Source organism: Taeniopygia guttata, chromosome 4A (genome assembly GCF_048771995.1).
Source record: "Taeniopygia guttata chromosome 4A, bTaeGut7.mat, whole genome shotgun sequence".
Taxonomy (NCBI): domain Eukaryota; kingdom Metazoa; phylum Chordata; class Aves; order Passeriformes; family Estrildidae; genus Taeniopygia; species Taeniopygia guttata.
Window position 1 is genome coordinate 12,127,492 of NC_133029.1, and position 22,740 is coordinate 12,150,231.

General features: G+C 45.2%; 1 protein-coding gene across 1 annotated transcript in view; it reads right to left on the bottom strand.

The window, feature by feature from the left end:
* Positions 1-21,714, bottom strand: part of GPR50 (G protein-coupled receptor 50) — a 44,256-nt gene extending 22,542 nt beyond the window's left edge. The window contains exon 1 of the mRNA XM_030272672.4: positions 21,442-21,714. Coding sequence (XP_030128532.1) covers positions 21,442-21,616 — 175 coding nt within the window. The 5' untranslated portion in view covers positions 21,617-21,714. The remainder of the gene's footprint in view (positions 1-21,441) is intronic.
* Between the last annotated feature and the right edge of the window lie 1,026 nt (positions 21,715-22,740).

Here is a 22,740-nt window from a genome sequence, read left to right on the forward strand (position 1 = left end):
TCCCTGTTGAGAGGCTGCTGCTGACTTTAAGTGAAACTAACTCATTTTCAATGTCTCAGGTTAGAAGATGAAAACTCATTGTGGGCAAGAAGTTATTAGCAGAAATCTCCTCTAAACCAGTACTTTTCCCTAAATCCCCAATTGCATCAGCGACACCAGCAAAGGCAGGGATAATAGATGTTTCTTGGTAGAATTTGAAAAATATAACACCAGGAATTAGCAAAGAATCCTCAAAAGATGGACATGTTAGGAAAGGTGAAAAAAGGTGAAAAAAGTCTCCATCAGTGGTTAGACTTCAACTGATACCAGAACCTCTCTCTATGAGGAATCTCAAATTCTCTGTCATAGGAAACTAAAATGAGGAAAGCAAAAGCTGCCAAGACAACCCCAAGCACACACACCATGGAGCCTGGAACAGGTGTTCCAGTGAAGAGGTGTTTCAGTTTCCTGAAAGAAAACTCAGAGCTGGCACTGAATAATGATGGACATGTAAAAATGCACAATTAATAGAAGCAACAACTTCTACAGGCATGTTCTGCAGAACCTACAACAATGATTAGGTTTGCACAGTCTCAGAAATCAGTCTTTAAAGAAATGGTACATTCACAGAAGGAGCAAAAGTTGCCATAAAAAAAAAAAAAAGCTAAATGAAATCTGTTTAAAAAAAAAGTTAAGAGGCCAGTAAACCTAGTTTTATGCAGAACAACCACCATGTAATGCTGCAATACAGCAGTGAAATTGCGAGTTACCTAAATTGTCACCTAAGGGAAAAAAAAAAAAAGAAGACAAAGAGGCTGAAATGGTCTTAGCCAGCACAGATAAATCGGTTGACTAATGGATTTGATGCTGACTTAATCTTCTTTTTGGCAACGCCCTGAAAAGCCAGCTTTTGGCCTTTCCTTGCCTAAATAAAATTAACCTATTCCAGAAAAATTAAGAATAATTTATCAAGCCACTGAAGACAGACTGCTTCTTGGACCTGGATCTGTATTATTCCATCCAAAACACAAGATAAACTTCACAATTCAAAAAACCTGAAAATTGAAGGATTGGTAAAGTGTGACATCTGGAGTGTCACTGCTCTTTCCTCACACACTTTACACAGGTTGTACAAATAACCTTTTGTTTGGAACAAGAGTGTTTGGCTCCTGCTACAACACAATTTGTTCTTCATTACTTCAGAAAATGTAATTTCCAGTGCATCAAACAAGAAGAAATTTGGGAACAGAATATTTCACTGTGACTTCAAGCTCTTTTACTATCATTATAAAATTAAATTGTTGGGTCGGGGTTTTTTTTCAAGAAAGTTTTCCATGAAAACCTTATTTCTGAGGATGTCAAAAACACTATTTTGTTCTTCCTCACAACACAAAAAAAATTGTTTTCTGCAAAAAAAGAATCTAGGAAATTGATTACATAATTTTTCACCAACAAAGGTTTCTTCTGTAAAACATTATCACCTTGAACTCATTGAAGACCTGCAGTGCTGCCATTGCTCACTCCCTGGAAGAAAACACAGAAACACTTCTGCATCTCAACATTTCAGAAACATCATTGGTTTGAAAGCCAACAGGGAAAAAAACCTAAGAGTGAGGATTAAAGGCCATATTTTCTTCTAGTGTTAACTGGTCACATTCTAAAATTAAGGTTGACAAAGAAAAGTTGGCTAAAGAATTGGCTGGAGCCAGAATGCTCCATCACAAAGGAAATCCTCTCAGGGAAACCCCAGTTTGGCACATTTTTCCTCTCAACTTTTCAGCTCTGCCTGCAGGATACAATAAAAATATGCAATTATCTGCAAAACCTTTAATGGTGATTTTTAACTTGAGACATAAAGTAGGGCAGGAGGAAACACACTCAAGAAAAACAAAAAGGGTTCACTTAAAAGGGTTTTAAGTGAGAAAAAGGCTGAGGAAAACACATAGGTTGCACTATCTGCCTACATCAATACAACTGAGTGGAATTCCCACCCTCCTGCAAAACTCAAAGATGTGACTACAAGGCCTGACATCACCAATAAAGCAATGGGAGCTGATGAGTAAAGTGTCCCCTCCTCCTGCACTGCCTGCTTGCTGCAGTCAGCAGGACAGGTCCCTCTCTAACGTGAGGCTGCATTCAATGAGTAGAGAAAAATCAGGAGTAAGAGTAGAGCATGCAGGACAATGCTTAAAACTGCTGCTAGTTCACTTTAAACTCATAAGTCACCCTTAGACTCATTCTGGGATGCATGTGACAGCAGAAGGAAAATCACAGCCCATCCCAATTCCCTCTTGTTTTCATGCAGGATTGGGCTGAAGGAAGACAAAACCCAGGAGACAGGTTGTGAGGGAGGAAGGGGACCAGGATGGATGGAATGCTGGGGAAGTCAGGGGGTGGGGGCACTGCACACTCTCTCTAGAGACCCAAAAAGTACAGTTGTCTTCAACTTTTGACACTTTGGGAACCATGCAAGACCCCTGTCAGCAGAAGCACAAGGCTCAGCCCTGCCCCTGCAGACAGCAGGGCAGAGCATAATGACACATCTGCATTTCACATTATCCATTTAAGCCAGGATTCACATTTTTTTTCCCCTCAGACTGCTGTGTCATGGGAAGTCAAACCCAGTTCTCACTGAACTAGTGTGACCTCTGCAAGGAGAAGCAGTAGGTCTCACAATGTTCCTTCATTTCCCTACAGGCAGAGCTGGAAATTGAAATGCTCTGTCCAGTACATGCAGCCTGAGCCAGGGTGAGCGTGCTGGAGACTGCATGGGAACAAGCCCTCTGGAAACAAACCCAACTTTGCTATTTCCTGGATGTGTCGAGTCCAGCCTCTTCAGGCACATGATGAGAAAGATGCTTTGTGCCTTACCTCACCACACTGCATCCTACAACATGTTTTGGGGTGACGTGTCCACAGCACACACCCACTAGCTACACGCTGTGACAGTACCTTCTCTAAATATTTACCCTCCCTTACTTATGCATTCTCCTGCAATGTGCAAACGGTGTATAAAGATGGTATCAGGATTAATTTGAATTGTTACCCATGTACAGGGGTTTGTAAAGGAAGGCAAAGCTGACTCCTCTCTGTATCAGGAAGAAAAGGGAAAACACTTTGGGAAGGTTAGTATGCTGCTGACACCATTTAAAGTTGAGAAAAAGAAAAACCTACTTTAGTAGTCTTCTGATCATTTACAGATTTCTTTCCATGGATGTGGTCATATGTTTACAACAATATTTGCAGCTGCTGTAACAGTTATATAAACATTGATAGTACACAAATTCAAAAGTTCAAATAATGACATTCCTTTAATTATGATTAATGTTCATTACTAATCATCCCAGAACCAATACTCTGGAGATGTATTTTGCAAACTTGAATGACATAATATGAATTACCCACATAATATCAAACACAAAACTAGATATTTCATAAAGCCCAGGTTGGAAGCCACTAATTTCTTCAACTCTGTAGCACTTGTGCTATGCAGTTGTTTAGATAATTACACAGAATTTGACTCTGGCACAGAGTATCATATGAATGATTATCCACATTTCCCAGAGACACAATCACAGAGGCCTTAATGGAGAACACCACACAACTACATATGGAAAAAATAACAAGAATCAAACACACTATCATAGAATCTTAGAAAACCAGGATCATCTGGTCCAACCTTTCTTGGGAAAAAGAAATTTCCCCAAAACATTGTTGAGGCACTGAAAAGATGTGGAAAACTGGAAAGACCACTCATTCTGAGAGCATAAATCATCATGCTCTTAAAGATAACAGAATTGGATTATTATTTCTCACTAGGAAAAGCAAAAAAGCATTTTATGAGACTCATAAATCCACATCCTACAGACAAGGGAATCCTCACCATTCTTCTCTTTCTCATTTCTACCCCACTCCCTTGGTGTTTTCTTCTATTTTTCAGTGAAAAATAGGAAAAGTGAGTGCAGTGGGAAACCTGATGTGGTAGGAAAACTAACCCACTTGGTACCTCCCTTCCCACTACTGACAAGTCTCAAGGGTGAATTCCCTCCATTCCCGTTTATGGGAAGAGACATTCCCAAGAGGGCTGATCCTGGTATACTGAAGGAAGCCTGAACACTCACACTGCTTCTGTGGCAACAATATCATCACCATCCCTTTCAAGATGTTTTTGAAGGGTGGATTTAGCAGGGTATTACAGGTTACCTTATAAGAAATTGTTTCTGGTGCTTTTCTATTCTTCAAACTCCATCTCATCCCATCCCACAGCATTAACTGACCTGTTTTCAAGTTTTAGGAGGATAAAGAGCATCAAGCACCATGAAAAATAAAAACTGCAGAAAGTACCCTCTCATAAAGTAGCTTTAAATTCTTCCTCTTGATTTGGAATATACTTGTATACATCTGAAGTATATGAATCTACATATTTATGTCTGATATAATAAAGAAAAGGCTTCCCCAGAAATCATATAGAGCATTAATGCAAGGGGTTGCAAATACATGGAGCTGTAGAAAGCTTACATTTTGATTGTTTTCCTTTTAGTTCAGTACCCTGCATTTTCAGGTCTCTCTATAAAAAATGGCTTGGACTTTCTGGGTGCCACTAGAAGCAAAAAACTTTCAGAAAGCCAGGTAAATAAGGTCAGTATTTGCCACACTGAATTAATCCACAGAGGTCTGTTAAGGTAGTGTTTTCTCATACCCCATGGAGACCAAAGGGTTGATGAATGCCCTGAGCCTGAGAACAGCCACATCAAAGCAGACCTGAGGGTCATCTGGTCCCGTGCCCCATACCACCCGTGCCAGAAGGAGCTGCCTCATGGAAAAGTTCCATTTTACCTTATATGCACATTTACATTTTTCAGCACTAATAGAGTGTTTTGACAAGCTGCAATCGACCTCCAGTCTGCAGTGAATTTTGACTTTTTGTTCCAATTTTAAACATCAAAACCCAAATCTGGACATGACAATTCCCCATAGTACAGAAATTTAGAGTCAAAGACATTCACTTCCTAAAACAATATACAAGGCCAAATTCATAATATTTCTCTGCCTTTCCCCATTTGGCAGAGGGGATTAATTCCATACAGCGGCACATGTCTGATATTATTGTCATGGGGAAATTAGAGTCTTATATCTAGAGAAGGAGAAGTCCTACATTAATAATGTTTCCTCTGCCACCAAGGGAAAGAAACATTGCCTCCTGGTGATTAAGATTGTAATTATTATTATAAATTCTGAATCACTGAATTACGGGGTACATTTTCTTTAAATGGGCACCATCGTTAGTGCAAGCTGATTTGAACCAATGATTTATTCATGGTTTAATAACCCTGTTTGCTTCACATTCTCAGCACATTTTGCTCAGTATATTGTATTACTGGCTGGTTGCTATAAACAGTCCATTTAAATTTAGAGAGAAGCTTTTGGAAAAGTTCTATTTCTAACAGATATGTGAATTAGAACACTAACTGCATTGATCAGGAACTAATGGTTTCTTCTGAATGTTTTAACATTTAGCGGTGTGCCTCAGGTTCTCAAAAATGTTCACAGGTTCTAGCTGAAGTTCCCATTCAAACAAAGCTTTCTATTCAGGCCAATCCTAATATTCAGTCAATTAAAGATCAAGAGGAAGTCTGCCAGACAGCATTGCCAGATTCTGAAATTTCTGCAAATAAATCAGAATCAGACTTCCCCATCATGGTGTTAATAAAATACATTAAGCCTCACCAATAAATCTGCAGGACCTTTCTCCATGTTCTGAAGTATAAAAGCTTTGGCTTTACTGGCGTTGTTGCAAAGCAGGCCTTAATCAAAACTAGCCATGGAAGAAGAGAAAAAAAAAAAATCTTTCAAATTTGGCCAGATACACTTTTGTCAAGAAATTATATCTTTTTAACCACTGTGAAATTAAAGTGTACTTTTTTTTTAACTGAAATTCTTCTGAAGTTCTGGCTTGAAAGTACGGGAGAAAAACCAGACTCCAGCACTGATGATGCACAGAGCTCTACAGCCAACTCCTCTTGGGATACTTCATATTTTAATTTTTAAAGATATTGCCAGGAACCAAATACAGTTTTTTGCTCTTCATAGTTCTTACAGCACTTTATAAGGGTCATATGCTGTTCCCTCTCCTGAAATTTCCATGTTGCAGTTTCTTAACTGGTCATCATTTTCAGGATGACAGTTTTTACTTGGCACTTTGGAGAAGGAAACATTTCTAAAAGAAGCATCAGCGTCAAGTATGTATAAAGCTGGGAGAAGCAACACCTGCTCCCTATTATACTCCCTTCTGCTCAGAGCAGGAGATGAAGTTACATGTATGTTAAGAGGCATTGCTTATTTAAAAACTTTTTTTGAATGTTGTAAAAAACCAGAATCTAAATCAAACATGAATTAGATAAAGCCATAAGCTAGAATGATGGGCAGTGATTGTCCCAGTGCTGGGCACTGGTCAGGGCACACCTTGAATGCCGAGTTCAGTTTTGGGCCCCTCACAAGAAGGACATTGAGGGGCTGCAGCGTGTCCAGAGAAGGACAACGGAGCTGGAGAAGGGTCTGGAGCACAAGTCTGATGAGGAGCAGCTGAGGGAGCTGGGGATGTTTATTCTGGAGAAAAGGAGGCTGATGGGGAACATTCTCACTCTGGACAACTGGCTGAAAAGAGGCTGTACCCAGGTGGGAGTCAGGCTCTTCTCCCAGGTAAGAAGCAACAGACAAGAGGAAGAGGCCTCAAGTTGCTCCAGGTTAGTTTTAGATCGAATATTATGAAAAATGTCTTTACCAAAAGGGTGGCCAACCTTTGGAACGCACTGCTGAGGGACAGAGTAAAGTCATTATCCTGTCAGGGATTTTAAAAGACGTGAAGATATAGCATTTAGGACATGGTTTAGTAATGAACTTGGCAGTGCTGGGTTAATGGCTGAATCTTGCAGGTCTTTTCCAACCTAAACAATTCTATGATTCTCTGAGGTATTGATATCCTAGTGATGCGATCATTATTTTTGTTAACCAGCACATTTCAAGAAAACATCAGGCTCTCAATTAGTATGCAAAAAGTTCATTGTTTAGCTCAAAACTTGGCTGGCTGTATCTCCATTGTCTCAGAACAACACAGAAATATTGAAACATGCACCCTTGTTTGGTTCTGTATGAGTGCCTGGGCCAACAGGATTGGCTTTGTGTGTTTTTTACACACTTGATTTGGAACAATTGAAAATAAAAATCTGGTTTTCAACATAGATAAAAGACAATAAAAGTTATATGAATAAATAAACATGAAGTAAGTAATTAATAGGTATCACACTCTCAGGTTCCAATGCAGCTGTAATTACAGACGAGATTGTGCATGGAGATATTCAGAGATTAAGGAAGAAGACTGGCAGAAGAGAGCAAATATTTTCCATGCTGTGAAACCCAGCTCATTGGCTTTACATTGCTTCCAGAGTGAAACTGTCCTGGCCTACTTCCATGGGAGTGTCACAGGAGAGGGAAACTGAGATGAAGACTCATGACAGGCAAACCTAAACACCAGACTTGATCTCACCCTTTCCTTTTAAACCCCATATAAATCCATTCACATGGACAATGCCTTATGTTTCTGAACATTGATTCAGAACACAGACCTTAAGACAGAAGGCAGCAAGCTGCTTCACAAATTAATTTTGGACTCTTCTTGCTCTATTTCTGTCTTCTTGCTGCTTAAAACTAGCTGTGTTTTGTTGCTTTGCTAAACTGTTTTAATGCAGGTGATTTACTATCCAGACAGAAGGGAAAGGGCAAAAGCAGAGGTGCTTGATCTCTTTAATGCACAATCGTGCAGCACTTTCAAAATCTGTATGAAAATTGCCTTGTCCTGCTTTGAATTTTACCTGGCTTCTTACTTCTCAAGATACTCACAATACAACTACAGGCAGACACTGTTAATCCTTGAAAAAAAATAATACAGCAGGACTGTGAGGAAGGCAGGGTAGTACAAGAGGCATAAGGAACAGATCTGATGCATTAGCAGATATCCACCTTTTGGATTCATAGACAATATATTTAAACAACCCATAAACATTTGCAAACTTAGGTGTTACTGGGCTGATGAGTTATAATACACTTTTTAATAGAAAATGCAGATGAATTGTGCTCTTGGTGGTAGAGATTGAGAGTTTCAGAATGTCAGTAGCTTTCCACAGCTTGGAAATGCACTTAAAAGCTAAAATAATTTTAGATGAAGGGAGAAAGAATGAGACAAAGAAACTAATAAGATGTGAGGGGAAACTTTAGCTCCACAGGCAGGTGATCTGTAGGTCTCACATCCTACCACCAGCACTTCCCACAAGGAAGAAGTATTATCCCTGATGCACCTCTTAAAATGCAAACTGGGCACTTCTGACAGAAATAAAGTATACCAGATGATGGGATAGTGTCATGTCATGCTTTACCTCAGCAAGCAACTGAACACCACATAGCTGCTCACTAATCTCCTTCCAGTGGAATGGGAGAGTGAATGGCGGGGGGAGGTAAAATTCATGTGTTAAGAAAAAGTTTAATAGCACAGAAATGGAAGGGAAGTAATAACAATAATAGAATTAGAGTATGCAAAACAAGTGATGCACAATGCAATTGCTCACCACCTGACAACTGATGCCCAGCCAGTCCCTGAGCAGCAGCCCCTGGCCAGCTTTCCCCATAATTTATAGGCTGAGCATGACCCCATACAGTCTGGAATATCCCTTTGGTCAGCTGGGGTCAGCTGTCCTGGCTGTGTCCCTTCTAGCTTCTTATGCCCCCCTTGCTGGCAGGGCAGCGTGAGAAGCTGAAAAGTCCTTGAGTTAGTGTAAACACTAACTCAGGCTTAGTTAGGCTTAGTTAGTTAGTGTAAACACTAACTTAGGCGGAGTTAGTGTAAACAGAGGCTTAGCGACAATTAAAACACCAATGTGTTATCAACACTATCCTCATCCTAAATCCAAAGCCCAGCACTGGGCTCCAATGAACTCCATCCCAGCTGAAACCAGCATAGATGGACACAAACACATCTTAGCTTCTTTCAGGTACCACAGCTCTAAAAATCTCCTCGTCTAGGACACAGAAAGCAGCAGAGTCTGTGTGAAGTGTATTGCTCTGGCAGCAGTCCCCTGGAAAGGAGAATTTTTACAGTCCACAGCTCATCATCATCCCAAAGAAATCACATCTTCTGTCTTCCTTTGACAGGGTGAAAGATAAACATTAACAGGCCCAGTTTTGTGGAAGGGATATCATTGGGGTTTGCTCACAGCTGCCCAGAAAGCCAGCACAAGAGCTTTGTAACCACTCACCCCCCCCACAAAAGGAAACAAACCCATTTTTTACAAGCCCACAGCCACAGAGATCACATGCAGAGGCATATGAAAGGGGCTGTATACAAGCCAAAGCTACTTTCATCTCTTTTGCCACTGAAGGACACTTCAGCTTCAGACTGTCCTTTTACAACACTGCAGGGAACTTCCACAACAGCTTCCCCTGTTCTATTCCTGTGCCACTTCAAGGCCACTTCAGCAGAGTCCTCACCTTAAAGTCGGCACCAGCCAGGACAAAAGGTCCAAAATCAGAAGACTTTTATACAGTCTCATTTTATCATGATTGCAAAATATCTATCTTCCTATTAGAGCAGAGCTGTTCAAGTATTTGTTCAAGTAATGTTCAAGTGATTTGTGCCCAAAGAAGGACAAGGAGGGTGGTGGAAACGTTCAAAGAATGTGTAGATGTGACACTTAGGGACAGGATTAATGATGGACCTGGCAGTGTTAGGTTAATGGTAGAACTCAGTGATCTTGGAGATTTTCCAATTCTACTTTGAGATCTAGGATGACTGGAGTCATTCTCTCTCCTGATTCCACTCTGTTTTTCCCCACTCTCCTGCCCCCAAGGACCACTCAGCACAGTGGGAGAACAGGATAGACACTCAACACCCTACAGAGACACAACACACACTGCATCCAATGCCTTTGCTCCCAACAGGGAGCTCCCAAGCCCTGCAGTCCCTGTTGGTGTGGCAGCTCAGAGCTATGGCATTGCAGCCAGGATGCCACTACAAATACAGCTGTACCACCAGCTACTTACAGTATTTAGAAGGCTCCCAATTCAAATCCAACCCAGTTACTTTAAAAAGGGAAACCTGCTTTCAAAAAAGTCCAGGAGTTACAACAGATCTCTCAGAACAAAAAGTGCCACTGGTTTCTGAAGAAGCACAAGCCACTGCCACATGCTTATCTGTGCTGGCATCCTCATCCACCCTGCAGTCAGCAACCAAGTGCGTTTAGATGCCCCACACACAGCACCTTTCCCCAGCCTTCTTCATTTCCTGGTGAAAGATCAGTCTCAGCAGAATTAGAGAAGCAAGGGTGAGTAAAAGGACAAATACAAAATGAATGCTTAGCAGGAACTGGTTTCTCTGTCTGTTCTTTAAAAAAAGGTGTTTTTCTAGAACAACACAGTGCAGAATAATCGTTCAGCTTTCTATTTTAGAATTAATTTATCTTACATGTCCATGGCAGAAAGTTAAACTCAACAAAGGGCTGCTCAGCACTTCCTCTTCATTGACATGCTGTATCCTTCCTTCCCAGTTTGGGGACAGTTTTAGCCCAGCTAAGGAAAGCTTGTGGCCAAAGGCTTGACACAACTCCCCAGGCAGGGACATCTTCCACTAGACCAGGTTGCTCCAAACCAAGTCCAAACTGGCCTTGAACAGTTCCAGGGATGGGGCATCCACAGCTTCTCTGAGTAACCTGTGCCAGTGTCCCACCATCCTCATACTGAAAAATTTTGTCTTAATATCTCATCTAAACCAGCCTTCTGTCAGCATGAAGCCCTTCTGCCTTCTCCTGTCCCTACAGCCCCTGTAAAAAGTCCCTCTCAAGTCTTCTTGCAGGCCAGGCCATAGACAGTTTTGTTGATTACCAGGAACTGAAACTCATTTAAAAACAGGGAAGAGAAAAATAGAAGAGTTGATTACAAACCAGGATCATATTCCAGAAAAAAGGTGCCAGACTTTGATCATTTTTCTTCATTCCAAATGGGAGGAAAAACTGGTATCTTTACACAGTTGTTACAAATTATTAAAATAATCACTTTTAAAGGTAAGAGGAAACTGTAAAAGACTGGTCTGCCAAAGCAATGGGAACAGCCCAGCAGCAGCAACTGATTTTCTAATGTTAACGATCAATCAGAAGAAATCCAACCTCTCCTGGGAAAAATTTGTCTCAGAAAGGAAATAACAAATGAGAGAAATGGAGTCAAAATACCAGTAAGGAAGAACAGATGCTGCCACAGCAAGACTGAAACAGTCTAGCAGCTCCTTTTAAGCCCTGTTTGTTGCTTCCTCACTCCTCTGTTTCCTTATCTGTATAATTTATTCTAAAGCAAATTTATTATTTTAAAGACTCCATGGAGAAGACTTAGTGTGTGCTAAGGGACACAGTGCTAACTACTTCTTCCTCTTCCCTATTATCAAAGACTTTGCCTAGTCTGGGATTTAGCAAGACTTTTAATTAATGGCTTCCAATGGTACATCCACACTGGAATGACTTCTCTCATTAGTTAGTAAGTCTATTGTCTTAATTAGGCAAGTCAGTTTTACTTCCTCGTTGCCTTGCATGGGAAACCCTGGTTTTCCCACCTAGGTTTTCCCTCAAGTCAGTTCCCAGCTTCTGTGTCCTCACTTGCTTTTTTGGAAGGACTTAGAGCAAGGTGCTGGCAGAGAGCATAGCCTCACCTTTTCATGTGAGTCTAGACCAGGCAGGGAATGCCTTGTTCACTGCAGCTGTTCTGAAAACAAGGCCCTCTTGAGTCCCCAGCAAGGTCTTGGGTGATTAGGAACTGGCTCATCAGCATCTGTCAGGAACAATAGTGCATTGTCTTACAAATTCTCTGTTTCCTATGAGGACACCACCAGTGCCAGTGGGGTTGGAATGAGATTATCTTTAAAATCCCTTCCAAAACAAAGCATTCACAAATTATATCCCTGAAGGACCAGAAGACCAGTACATGTGCTGAGATGTTCACTCCTCGTAACCATAACCGAGGTGAGAAGTGACCTGAAGTTGGGCACCTTCCAGCTGGCTGTGTTTGTTGAACTGCTCTGGGCCCAAACATATCTCAGCAACGAATGCAGGTGGATCATCTGCAGGAGCTGCAAACTTGAGCCTTGTCAGAGACAGCAGAGCTGTGACTCCTGCTGCTGCTGCTTGCTCTGACTGCTGGCCATGGTATTAACTCTCAGCAGACAGGACTGCCTCTCCCAAGGCAAGGATTTGCTCAACAGCCTCTCACCACAAGTATCCATCCTGTTCCCATCACACATGCCCCTCCTTCTCCCATCACACCTGTGTTTTTCTGCAAGTCCTCACACTACACTCCTCTCTTCCCTACAGAAACTCCCACGGATGAGCACAGCAGAGGCAGAGTTTGCAATCCACAATGTAATGTCTGACCATTTTGGTGCCTATCAGCTACACCTACTCTTGAAGTGTTTTGTCAGCAAGCTTTCCACTTAGTCCAATTAATTTTGACTAATCACTTTTGGTTAGTAGAAAGACTGTTTAAGATACAAGCCATAATGGCAGAGCTAACCACTAACTTAATGCTCGTATCTTAGGTACAGTAGATTTTTTTTTTTCATTTCTAGTCTTCCCTTGAAAAAGCCAATATATAATTTCTGCCTTGACAACATGTACTTCTACATAAAGGCACCAGTATACTTCATTCTAGCTTAATTTCTCCCTGCAAAGCAGAGCACTGAAAACTCCAGAGATTATACCAATATTTTTGGAAAGGCCAGAAAGAAAACAGGCAGAACTAGCAATGGAAAGCAGAGGATAGCTAACTCTTCAACTCATCTTCATTTTGGAACACCTCTCCTATGAAGGAAAGGCTGAGAGAGCTGGGAGTGTGGGATTGTTCAGTCTGGAGAAGGTTCCAGGGAGCTTTTACAGCATCTCCTAGTACCTAAAGGGGTCTGTAAGAAAGATGGGGACAGACATTTTACCAAGGGTTGTTGCACTAGAACCAAGGTTTAAATTAAAAGAGGGTAGATTTAGATTAAATATTAGGAAAAAGTTTTTTATAATGAGGATGGTGAGCCACTGGCACGGGTTGCCCAGAGGGTGGTAGGTGCCCCATTGCTGCAATATTCAGGGCCAGGTTGGACAGAGGTCTGAGTGACCTGATGTAGTTGCAAATGTCCTTGCTCTGTGACAGAGGGTTGGACCAGATGACCTTTAAACGTCCCTTTCAATCTAAACCATTCTGTGAATTCTATGATGTTTCCTACTGCTGTTTATTGAGGTGCTGAGATCATACTGACCATTTGTAACTAAGCTAAAGGTGCCAAACTCAGAAGAGACAGATATTTTCAGTCAGATATTACCAGCTATTGCCAGTGTGAGCACAATCTGCCTTCCACCAGGAGTCAGAAGAGTTGAGGTGAGAGAGGAGCTTAAAAGCAGGTATACCAACTTTGGCAACTCCAGACTACTCCAAATGCTACTGGAAACCTCTTCCAGGAATATTCTATGTTGTCATGACTTGCTTTCAATCTCTGTACCAGGAATTGGAAAGGGTGTTTTCTACACTTGAGGTAAAGCTAATGCACCTTATGCCTACATCTTCATGGCACCACTGGCCAAACTCTTTCTGATAAGGCTGGGCTACTTCACTTGGCTGGGCAATCAGTCCCAGGGCCTGGGGTTTGCTGTTATTTGGGCTGGCTCACATCAGCTCTGCAAAGAAGTCATCATGCCAGTGGTGAGAGATCTCCACCACCTTCCCAGCACTCCACAATTGAGACACTTCAGAAAATTCCAGAGCATCTCAAAGATGAGGAGGAAACACCTTGACATGTAGAGACTGAAGAACTGTCTCTAGAGGTACTGAGGCTGAAGAACAAACTCAGCTGCCAAAGGTGTAGTAGTAGGGGGAGACTGCCCAGCCATTCAGCCCTGGCTCTGCTCCCTGAGGCACCTCTGGCAGTGCCAACACAGAGATATGACCCAGACAACTTCAGGGAAAAGCTGCTGGTAGGGGATGACAGAACGCACAGCCCTTGTCCTCAGACAGCATGGGGCCAGGCTAATGACACAGGCTATTGTCCTCCCATTCTGTCTAAAAAAGCAATGACTTGCGTGGATATCAGCTTTGGACTACGTGCTTGGCAATGCCAGCAGATAAACAGAAAGGATTTCCATGGAATACCATTTCTGAAAGAAATAAATTTATGTTTTTTTTGAAATATTATTAAATCCAGTAGTGAATATTTTGAATGTGGTATAATCCGTTTTCCTAGAAACCAGCCAAGAAAAACTGAGAGCAGCACAAGGGAAGTGCCACCATGCTGCCATCCCTGTCTTACTGTTCCCTCAGGGACATGAACAGGAGCCTCACACGCCTCCCTCCTCCATCACTGTGCCTTAAAAACACAGTTCCTATCAGCTCTTCCCTCACCAGGCAAGCCTGGATCCTTCCTGCTGATCCTGACCCTGCTCCCCTGTGAGCCAGGGACCCTCCATCGGCCCATGGAAGCCCCAAAGCCAAGTGCTGACAAATGCATTGAGAGGGCCAATGCAAGCCACTTAAAAGATTGGGCAGGGGTATTTCAGCAACCTGCAGGTGGGACTGAAGGTCAAAGAACTGACACAGTGAGATCTGGATGGCTCTTGCCATGGAAACTGGCCAGCAGATGCAAGCAGGAGACAAGCAGGTGGACTGGGTCCCATGGGAGAGGCCCCATGGTCTCAAAGGGGAAGGACTCCTCTCCCAGAGAAGCCAAAGAAAATCTGGGTGATGAGCTGACCAAACCCCCATGCCCTGTCTCCCTGCACTGTCGGCTGGAAGGAGTGAGGGGCTGGGGGGAAGCAGTGTTTTAAGGATTATTTTACTTATCATTATCCTCCTCTGGTCCTGTTAGTAATAAATTCACTTTCCAACCATAAGCTGAGCCTCTTTTGTCCTTTAATGTTTTTCCTGGTCCTTATCTCACTCAGGAAGCGTTTGCCAATTTTTTTTTTCCCTCTCCTCTGCCCAGCTGCAGCAGGGGAGGGTGAGCAAAAGACTCTCATGGGTGCCTGGCATTGGGCCAGCATCAAACCATGACAATTCCTCTCAAATCACATATTTATCATTTGACCACATACCATCTGGATCCCAAACCACTGGTACACCTGAAATGCATTCTGAGCACTGCTAACTTACTGAGTGACTAACAATGCTTCAACTCCATTCCCCAGCCACACATCAATGACTTAGAGTGTTGTGTTCAAGTCCTGCTCCAACCCCGAGTTTGGGAGTGGGAGGAGCAAAAATTTCTGCTGGGAGTTACACAGTTTCACAAAGGAGCTCCTGACATCCAGCATCCCTAAAAATACTTGCATCTACATAAAGACTTTTTCCCTTGAAAAAAAAATAGAAAACAAAAAAACCCCATACCCAAATATTGGAAGCTTTAACCTCACAGAGTTGATGGGACGGAATCCCCTTGGGAACCCCAATGGAGCTGCATGAAGGACCAATTTAGGAATATTTCTGAAGCTACTGTGCTACAAAGCAACTAAGAGCTGCTCATGCCTGAGTGAGCTGTGGCTTCCACCGGAGCTCTGGGAGCACAGCATGGGACCACAAATGCCACTTGGAGTAAGACAAGACCGTGGCTGAGTCTCCTCCTTGGCACTCTGGACACAGCCCAGGAGGAGCCCAGAGCAGCACTGCTGGAAGGATGGATGTGCCAGGGCCTGGATGGGAATCCAGCCTGAACCCTCACCAATGCAGGAGCAGGTGAATGTGAAGGTGATGCCATCAGAGACCTCTCCAAGTCAGTTTGGCCATGGGGCTGTGCCTGTGGCTTCACAGCCCAAACAAATGCCTTGTCTCTGTGTCTCATTGTGCAAGACATCTTCTAAGAAAATACAGGTCTCCACTTTATGCTCCTACTACACTTAAAGTTCACACTTCACCTTAATCCAAACAGATTTTCTCACAGGTTTATCCCACAGTCACTCCCACTTCTCCCACCTCCTGCAGCCAGCAGTCCCACTGCAGCACCCACCTGCAGAGCCAGGGGAGCAGGGGGCTGCATCCATCCCCACCTGCACTCCTGCTCTGCTGCTCCCAGAGCCCACCACACCCCCACAAGAGACCGTTTCAACAACTTGTCTGCACCAGCCCTACAGCCCATGCCCTCGCTGTGCTGAGCCCCAGCCCCAGCCCGGCTCTCCGGAGCAGCCCTAACGCCACAAGTACCGTGGGCGTACCCGGGCACTCAGCTGGGTACTGCAAACTCCTCACCCAGCAGCTGGTGCATCAGTAACAAAGCTAAAAGCACCCACTGGCATGGACTGTCCCCCTCAAGAGCAGAGACATTTGTCAGCAGCTCATCCCTCTATGTCACAGGTGCCATCCCTGCTGAAGGGCAAGGGCTGGGTGCCACCCTTCCACATCAGAGGGCCCAGCAGGTGGGGAAGGGGAGACCCTGGAGTGCCATCAGCCTTCTTACTGTTCAACCAACACCCAGCCTGCTCCCCTCAGCACAGCCCCCAGAAAGCCCAGCCACCTGCAGCAGGGCCCCCCTCATTTCAGGGGGCCATGGGCTGGCTCCATCAGCAGCGCTGGTAGGAGTTTGCTGTAGACAAGTGAATCAGTGCAACAGATGAGCAGCTCCTGAAGCATCTACCCACAACGTACAGCAAGAAGAGATGTAATTTCAGGCTTATGGCAGATGCTGGAGGGCTTGTGGTGCTAAAAAAAAAAAATTAAAAAATAAATCTCAACACCTACATATAATAGATAGCTTTCTAGGACAAGGAAATCCTGCAGTAGCTGGAAGAAAACCAATCACAATTCCCAACTACATTTGAGGTAAGGAAACAGAACATGGTCCAAAACAACATCTCCTAAAGGTCAGTTTCACAAAACTAGAAAGAACCAGACACAAAAATAACTGAGAGAAAACATCTAAATATAAGTAAGTGTGACAATGCTTATTGGAGGATGTTTAAAGATGCCTTAGTAGAGTCCTCTTTCCCACCAAGAAAAGCAACAGTATATTTTTAAAATATTATTTGGTTTAAAATAGATTTTTTTTTAAGGCAAGAGCCAAATTTTTTTAAAAAGTAAAAAAATATTTAAATCTACTAATTAATTAGAGCAAATTTTATAGAATTCAACACATTTTATAAAGAAAGATAAAATATATTTTAAAAATCCAGAGACAATAGGATTATCAGGAAAAAAGCAACAATCTATCAATACATTAGGCTTGTTGCTAAAAAAAGTACAGTGAAAGTATCCTAATATAGACAATGCAGAAAGTATAAGCATTACTTTTATCTTTGCAAATAAGGATGACTTAAATCTCAGCTATAGCAAAATTCTCTGAGAAGCAAGTTGGGAAGATCCCCAACACCATCTGCTAACCATCCTTCACATCTGTAACAAGAAAACCTGGACTCGGAGCCTATGAAGGAGCTCACCCAAATTCCTAACATTGACTTAAAAAAAAATACCAAAACAAACCAGAAGCCTGTCCCAGTCCAGCCAGGAAGTTCCAGAGGTCTTGGGATAATAAATAAAAAACCCTGCTCAAGCAAACAAAAACTTAGCACAGTGCCAGTATTTCCAGAGGGCAAACGGCTGACCTGGGAAGTGCAGGCTGCTCACCCTGCCCATGCTCTCAACAGGGCAGGGAGCGGCCAACGCTCAGGGACGGAAACACAACTCCTGTTAGTCAACACAGTTTTCTGGCTGGAGGGCTTGTCAAACAGATCTAGGATTTCTTCTTAAGAGTTTGCATTTGGCTGACAAAGGTAACTGCTGACATAATATGTACAGACTTCTGCACGATGCCCGACTTTGGCTGGGGTGACAGCTCAAGAACAAAACCCTCCTCGCTGTGCAAACAGCCGTGTGTAGTGTAGATCCAGAGGATTAAAAGCCAGTTGAGCCCAATGACCTCATTAGAGTTGTACCTGCACTGCCTGCCCCTAGAGAGGTGGTGGATCCCCAGAGATGGCATTCCCAAGGGCAAAAAGGGCCTATGAGGCAGCAGAAATTGCTCTCTGCACACAAAGCTCCAGGCAGCACTGCTGGGAGACATGGGTTTCCAGGGAATGCATGTTTGGGCTGGGTGCTGAGTTTGCAGTGAGCCCAGCAGAACTAGAGAAGGGTATTGCCAGAGCCTCTGCCTAGGGAGCAGGCTAACTCATTGAAAAATACTGGCTGGTCTTAGAGCTGATTTTCACATTGTAAAGCTGGCCAGAGGCAGAATGGAAGGCTGTAAACTCAGCCATGGCAGCAGCCTTCAGCTGGTCCTGATCCCACACATGCCCCATTATACACGGCTCACTATCATTGTTTCTTACTTGGGTCCTAATCTGAGCACCTTCCAGTAACAACATGGAACACATCAACTTATGTTATTTATACCTTCCCAGGTGGAAAGAGAAGTGTGATTTCTCTTGAAAGAGTAAGTTCTTCCCAATTCCCCCAGTGCCCAGCGCAATAGAATGATGGTCAGGTTTGTCAAAGTTTTCAGATGCCAAAAAATTTCACCCTTCCCAAAAAGACATAGACATACTTCCTGTGAGAGGAGCAGGGCTATTCCTCACACCCTTCACCCTCAATCATGTCACTGCCCTGCCCCGTCTGTCATACAGACCAAAGCCTGGAGCTTTCTTTGAACCTCTCTGACCACACAAATATCTCCAAATGTCCAGGTAACACTGGATGCAGGAAAACCTGACACCAGCCATTCTCCAGCATGACTGGCTGAACAGCCAGCTCTGGGTGTGAACTGTCTGCCACAAACAGCACCTGGGGCTTTCAGTGAATCCCAGTTTCCTCTGCCCACAGACACCACTTACCTCCTTCTCCTTGTTCAGTTCCAGGCAAATGCTGATGTGACATGCTGCCCAACAGTCACACTCTTGTAGCTATGTGCCATTGCAGCTGTGGGCAGTGCTGAAGTGACAAGTGACAAGTTCTTCAAAAATGTCCAGGGTAACAGACCAAAAACCCCACCCTCACAAGAGTGATCACCCACCACAGCTACTGAAGCAGCGCCAGTTACACGTCCTGGCCTGAATCCAGCTTATCCTGACAATACAGTTTTAGCTCCAGCTGATGACCTTGCATGAGCTTGCTCCAGAAGTGGATGACTTGGTCCTTCCAGGATTTGGCAAGAGCTGACACAGCCATCACAGGTGCCCTTTTCATTTATTGAACTGGCTTAGGGTATATTTGCACATAGATAAACTCTTTGTCCAAAGGACTTCAATCTGGCTGCTGGGTTCCAGCTGAGCCCCTCATTCACGTGGCTGTTCCCATGTCAGGAGGAGCACAAACTGAGCTGAGATCCCTGACTTTTTGTCCTGTATCAGGAAGGCTGACAGACTGCTTACTTGCCAACACAGAGAGATGCAGTATTGTCTGAATTCCCTAAGTACATAAGATCTTTTTAGCAACACAAGATGACAACACTTAGATGCAGATTAGACATTTTACTTTACTGAATCAGACCACCACCACTGGCCTGACAACCTCCTGCAGCTGAACCCCTTCGTGATTTAACACAGGCATTCCCAGTTTAGGCTGTGACTGAAGGAGGAACAGTGCTCAGGGGAACAAAACAGGATAGGTCTTGGGACTTACCACTGCTTCAAAGTCTGTCACACTGAATTCTCCACTAGTCACACTCAAGTTCTGTGTGCAATAAGAGCCATGTCCCCTCAAATCAGGAAGGTTAGCACTGTTTGCACTTGTGTTGACTTTATTCGTACACACGGACAGCTTGTACAGAGAGCAGACAACAGGCTACTGACAAGGACTAAGATCTGGGAAATAGCTACGTGATCAACACAAGCTGTTCTTTTTCACTTTCACGGGAGCTTTAACTCAGCTCATAGTGGAGGCAGTCTTAAAACATGACATGCATTCAAGTGATCAACAATTTGAAAGGTAATAAAAGCCATTAATAGCTTCAAATCTGCTTGCAGACAGATAACATAAACAGATAGTTATCCTGGGAGAGGGTAGGGTGCTTTTCTTCCCCAGAACCACTGATTACAGTGGTTCAGATTACAGGCTTGCAGCACCCATATTTTAAAGCAAAGCTGAAGAGAAGAGCAAATACCTTTTCCAGCTATACTGCAGTTTCTCATAAACCCAGTACAGCCTGTCTGTGTACTGCAGGTGCTATGGGCAGCGTTTTATGCACCAGTTAAAAAGCAACTCACTGTTTGAGGTCACTGCATCCAGCGCCTGCCCAAGCCAATGGCCATTTCTGTGCTCTCTATCATTAATAAATCAATCAAATGTTAGAGGCTCTGGAGTGAAATTGTCCTGGCAGCCTTATCCATCCGATACTTTTACTGGACCATGTTGAGTTACTGCTTATTTACAGAAGACTGAGAGAGACACTGAGACATCAGCATCCCAAAATACTTGCAACATGCACATCATAAACACTACAGGTATTTCATTTAAGCCATTTTAGAAGCTATAAAACTGAAGGTCATTTTATGTCTCTCTCTATAAAAGCAGACAGTGATATAGTCCTCAGTAAAACATACTCTATGGTGCAATTTAAGCAGCACTACACAGACTACTTGAAACTCCTTGCTTATATCCAGGATAAGTTCTCTGTTAATACTGATATCCAGTATTTCTTTGCTGAAATAACAAGACTTTGAGGGAAAGAAATTTACATCCTCAAATAACACAGCCTTCTTAAAAATACTGAATAATATCGGTTTAACAATTTCCTAGATGAATTCATCAGGGAGGTTAATATATAAGGCTACAAAGCAGATTTCCAAAGTTACCCGTGGAAAAAACATAAAAATTCTTCACTCTGCTTTCAGCATAGCAGATTTATGATAAAAATATTAAAACACTGAAAGGCTGGAACACAAAAGCAAGTGCACAACGTTGTAATGGACTTGTCTTAAAAACCCGAGCACTCTTGCTCGGGACCTGACGCGGCACTCGGAGTCGTCCTCACCTGCACCTCTGCCCCGCTCCTCGCAGCGCGGGTCGGCTGAAGGGACGTGGGTTTTACCTGAGCTGGCTCCTCCGTCTGCAGCTGCCTCTGGGGGACAAAAGTTTCGAAAAGTCGGAGGACAGCAGCAGCAGCGGGACGGCACAGGCAGAGAGTTAGCCGGGAACCCGGCGGCAGCCCGGTCACCGGAGAGAAGCGACGGGCGGGCACTACTCCGGCTCACCGGCAGCTCGGAGCCCTCGGCCGGGGCAGACGGGACCCGGGGCTTGCCCTCACGGCCCCGGTGCGGGACTGCCGTTCTGCTCCGGCCGCCCCCGCGGGCTCCTGCCGCGGCACAGCGGGGCCGTGCGGGCCGGGCGGCGGAGCCCGGGGCGCGGAGCGGTGCGGTGCGGTGCGGGGCCGCTCCGCTCCGCCCGCCCCTCGCGCCCGCCCCGCGCCCGCCTCGCGCTCACCGGCGTTGCGGAGCTTCTTGTTCCGCAGCACAGACAGGATGACCAGCGCGTTGCCCAGCACGTCCACCACGATGGTGAAGATAAGCACGGCCGCCAGGCCGGTGGCGGCTCCCGCCGCCGAGCCCCCCTCCAGCCGGCAGCCCGGGCAGCTCCCGTTGCTCCCCGGCCGCTCCATGCGCGCCTCTGCCCGCCGCCGCCGGGGCCCCTCCTCCTCCTCCCGCCCCGACGGCAGCTCTCACCCCCGGGCCCGGCCCGGCCCGGCCCGTCCCGGGGCGAGCCCGCCGCCCCCTCCCCGGCGGTGCCGCCGCCCTGCCCGGGGCGGAGCGGGGGGGCCGGGCGGGGGTGCCCGGTGCGCGGCGGGGGCACTCGGGCGCTCTCCGGGCCGATGGCGCCACCGCGCGGCGGCGCCGGGCGGGGGTCCGCGCTCGGAGCGGCCGGTCCTGCAGCCCTGACAATCCCACAGCCCTGACAATCCCACAGCCCTGCCCGGCCCCAGAGCTCTGCCCGGCCCCACAGCCCCGCCGGCCCCACAGCCCTGCCCGGCCCCACAGCCCTGCCCGCCCTCCCGCCGGGACCCGCTGCTCGCCCGGCGAGCCCTCGGGCAGAGGCGCGGCAGGGAGAGATTACGAGGCGAAGTTTCGCACCTCGAGTCGCTGAAACCTTTCCCGGTGCCTTTGCTTCCCACCGCCCTGCGGCTCCGCTCCCAGCCAGCCACCCCTCAGGCAAACCCATCCCCACAGGGGCTTTTTCAACCAATTACGCCAGAATAAGACCATGTACTTTAGGTTTTATACTTGTTACTGATTGTAACGTGTGCACTGCAGAGTCCCCAGCAGTAATGTAAGATCCGCAGCCCCCTCACTCAGCGGCTTCTCAGCCGCAGGAAAACAGCGCTCAGTCGGGATACCCAGCTTATGTAGCCGGGATACCCAGCTCCCTCGGCCGGGATACCCAGCTTATATAGCCGGGATACCCAGCTTATGTAGCGGGACACCCAGCTCCCTCAGCCGGGATACCCAGCTCCCGTAACCAGCATACCCAGCTTATGTAGCCGGGATACCCAGTTTATGCAGCCGGGATACCCAGCTCCCGTAGCCAGCATACCCAGCTCCCACAGCCGGGATACCCAGCTCCCACAGCCGGGATACCCAACTCCCACAGCCCAGCCCCGTGGCTGGGGCTTCCAGGCACCTTCTGTGCTTTATTCCACACCAGCATGAGCAAGAAGACACCAAACCACTGTGGTCAGGCTGTGGCTACAATACCACAACCACATGAGCTCTCAGCTTTGTTTAGAAA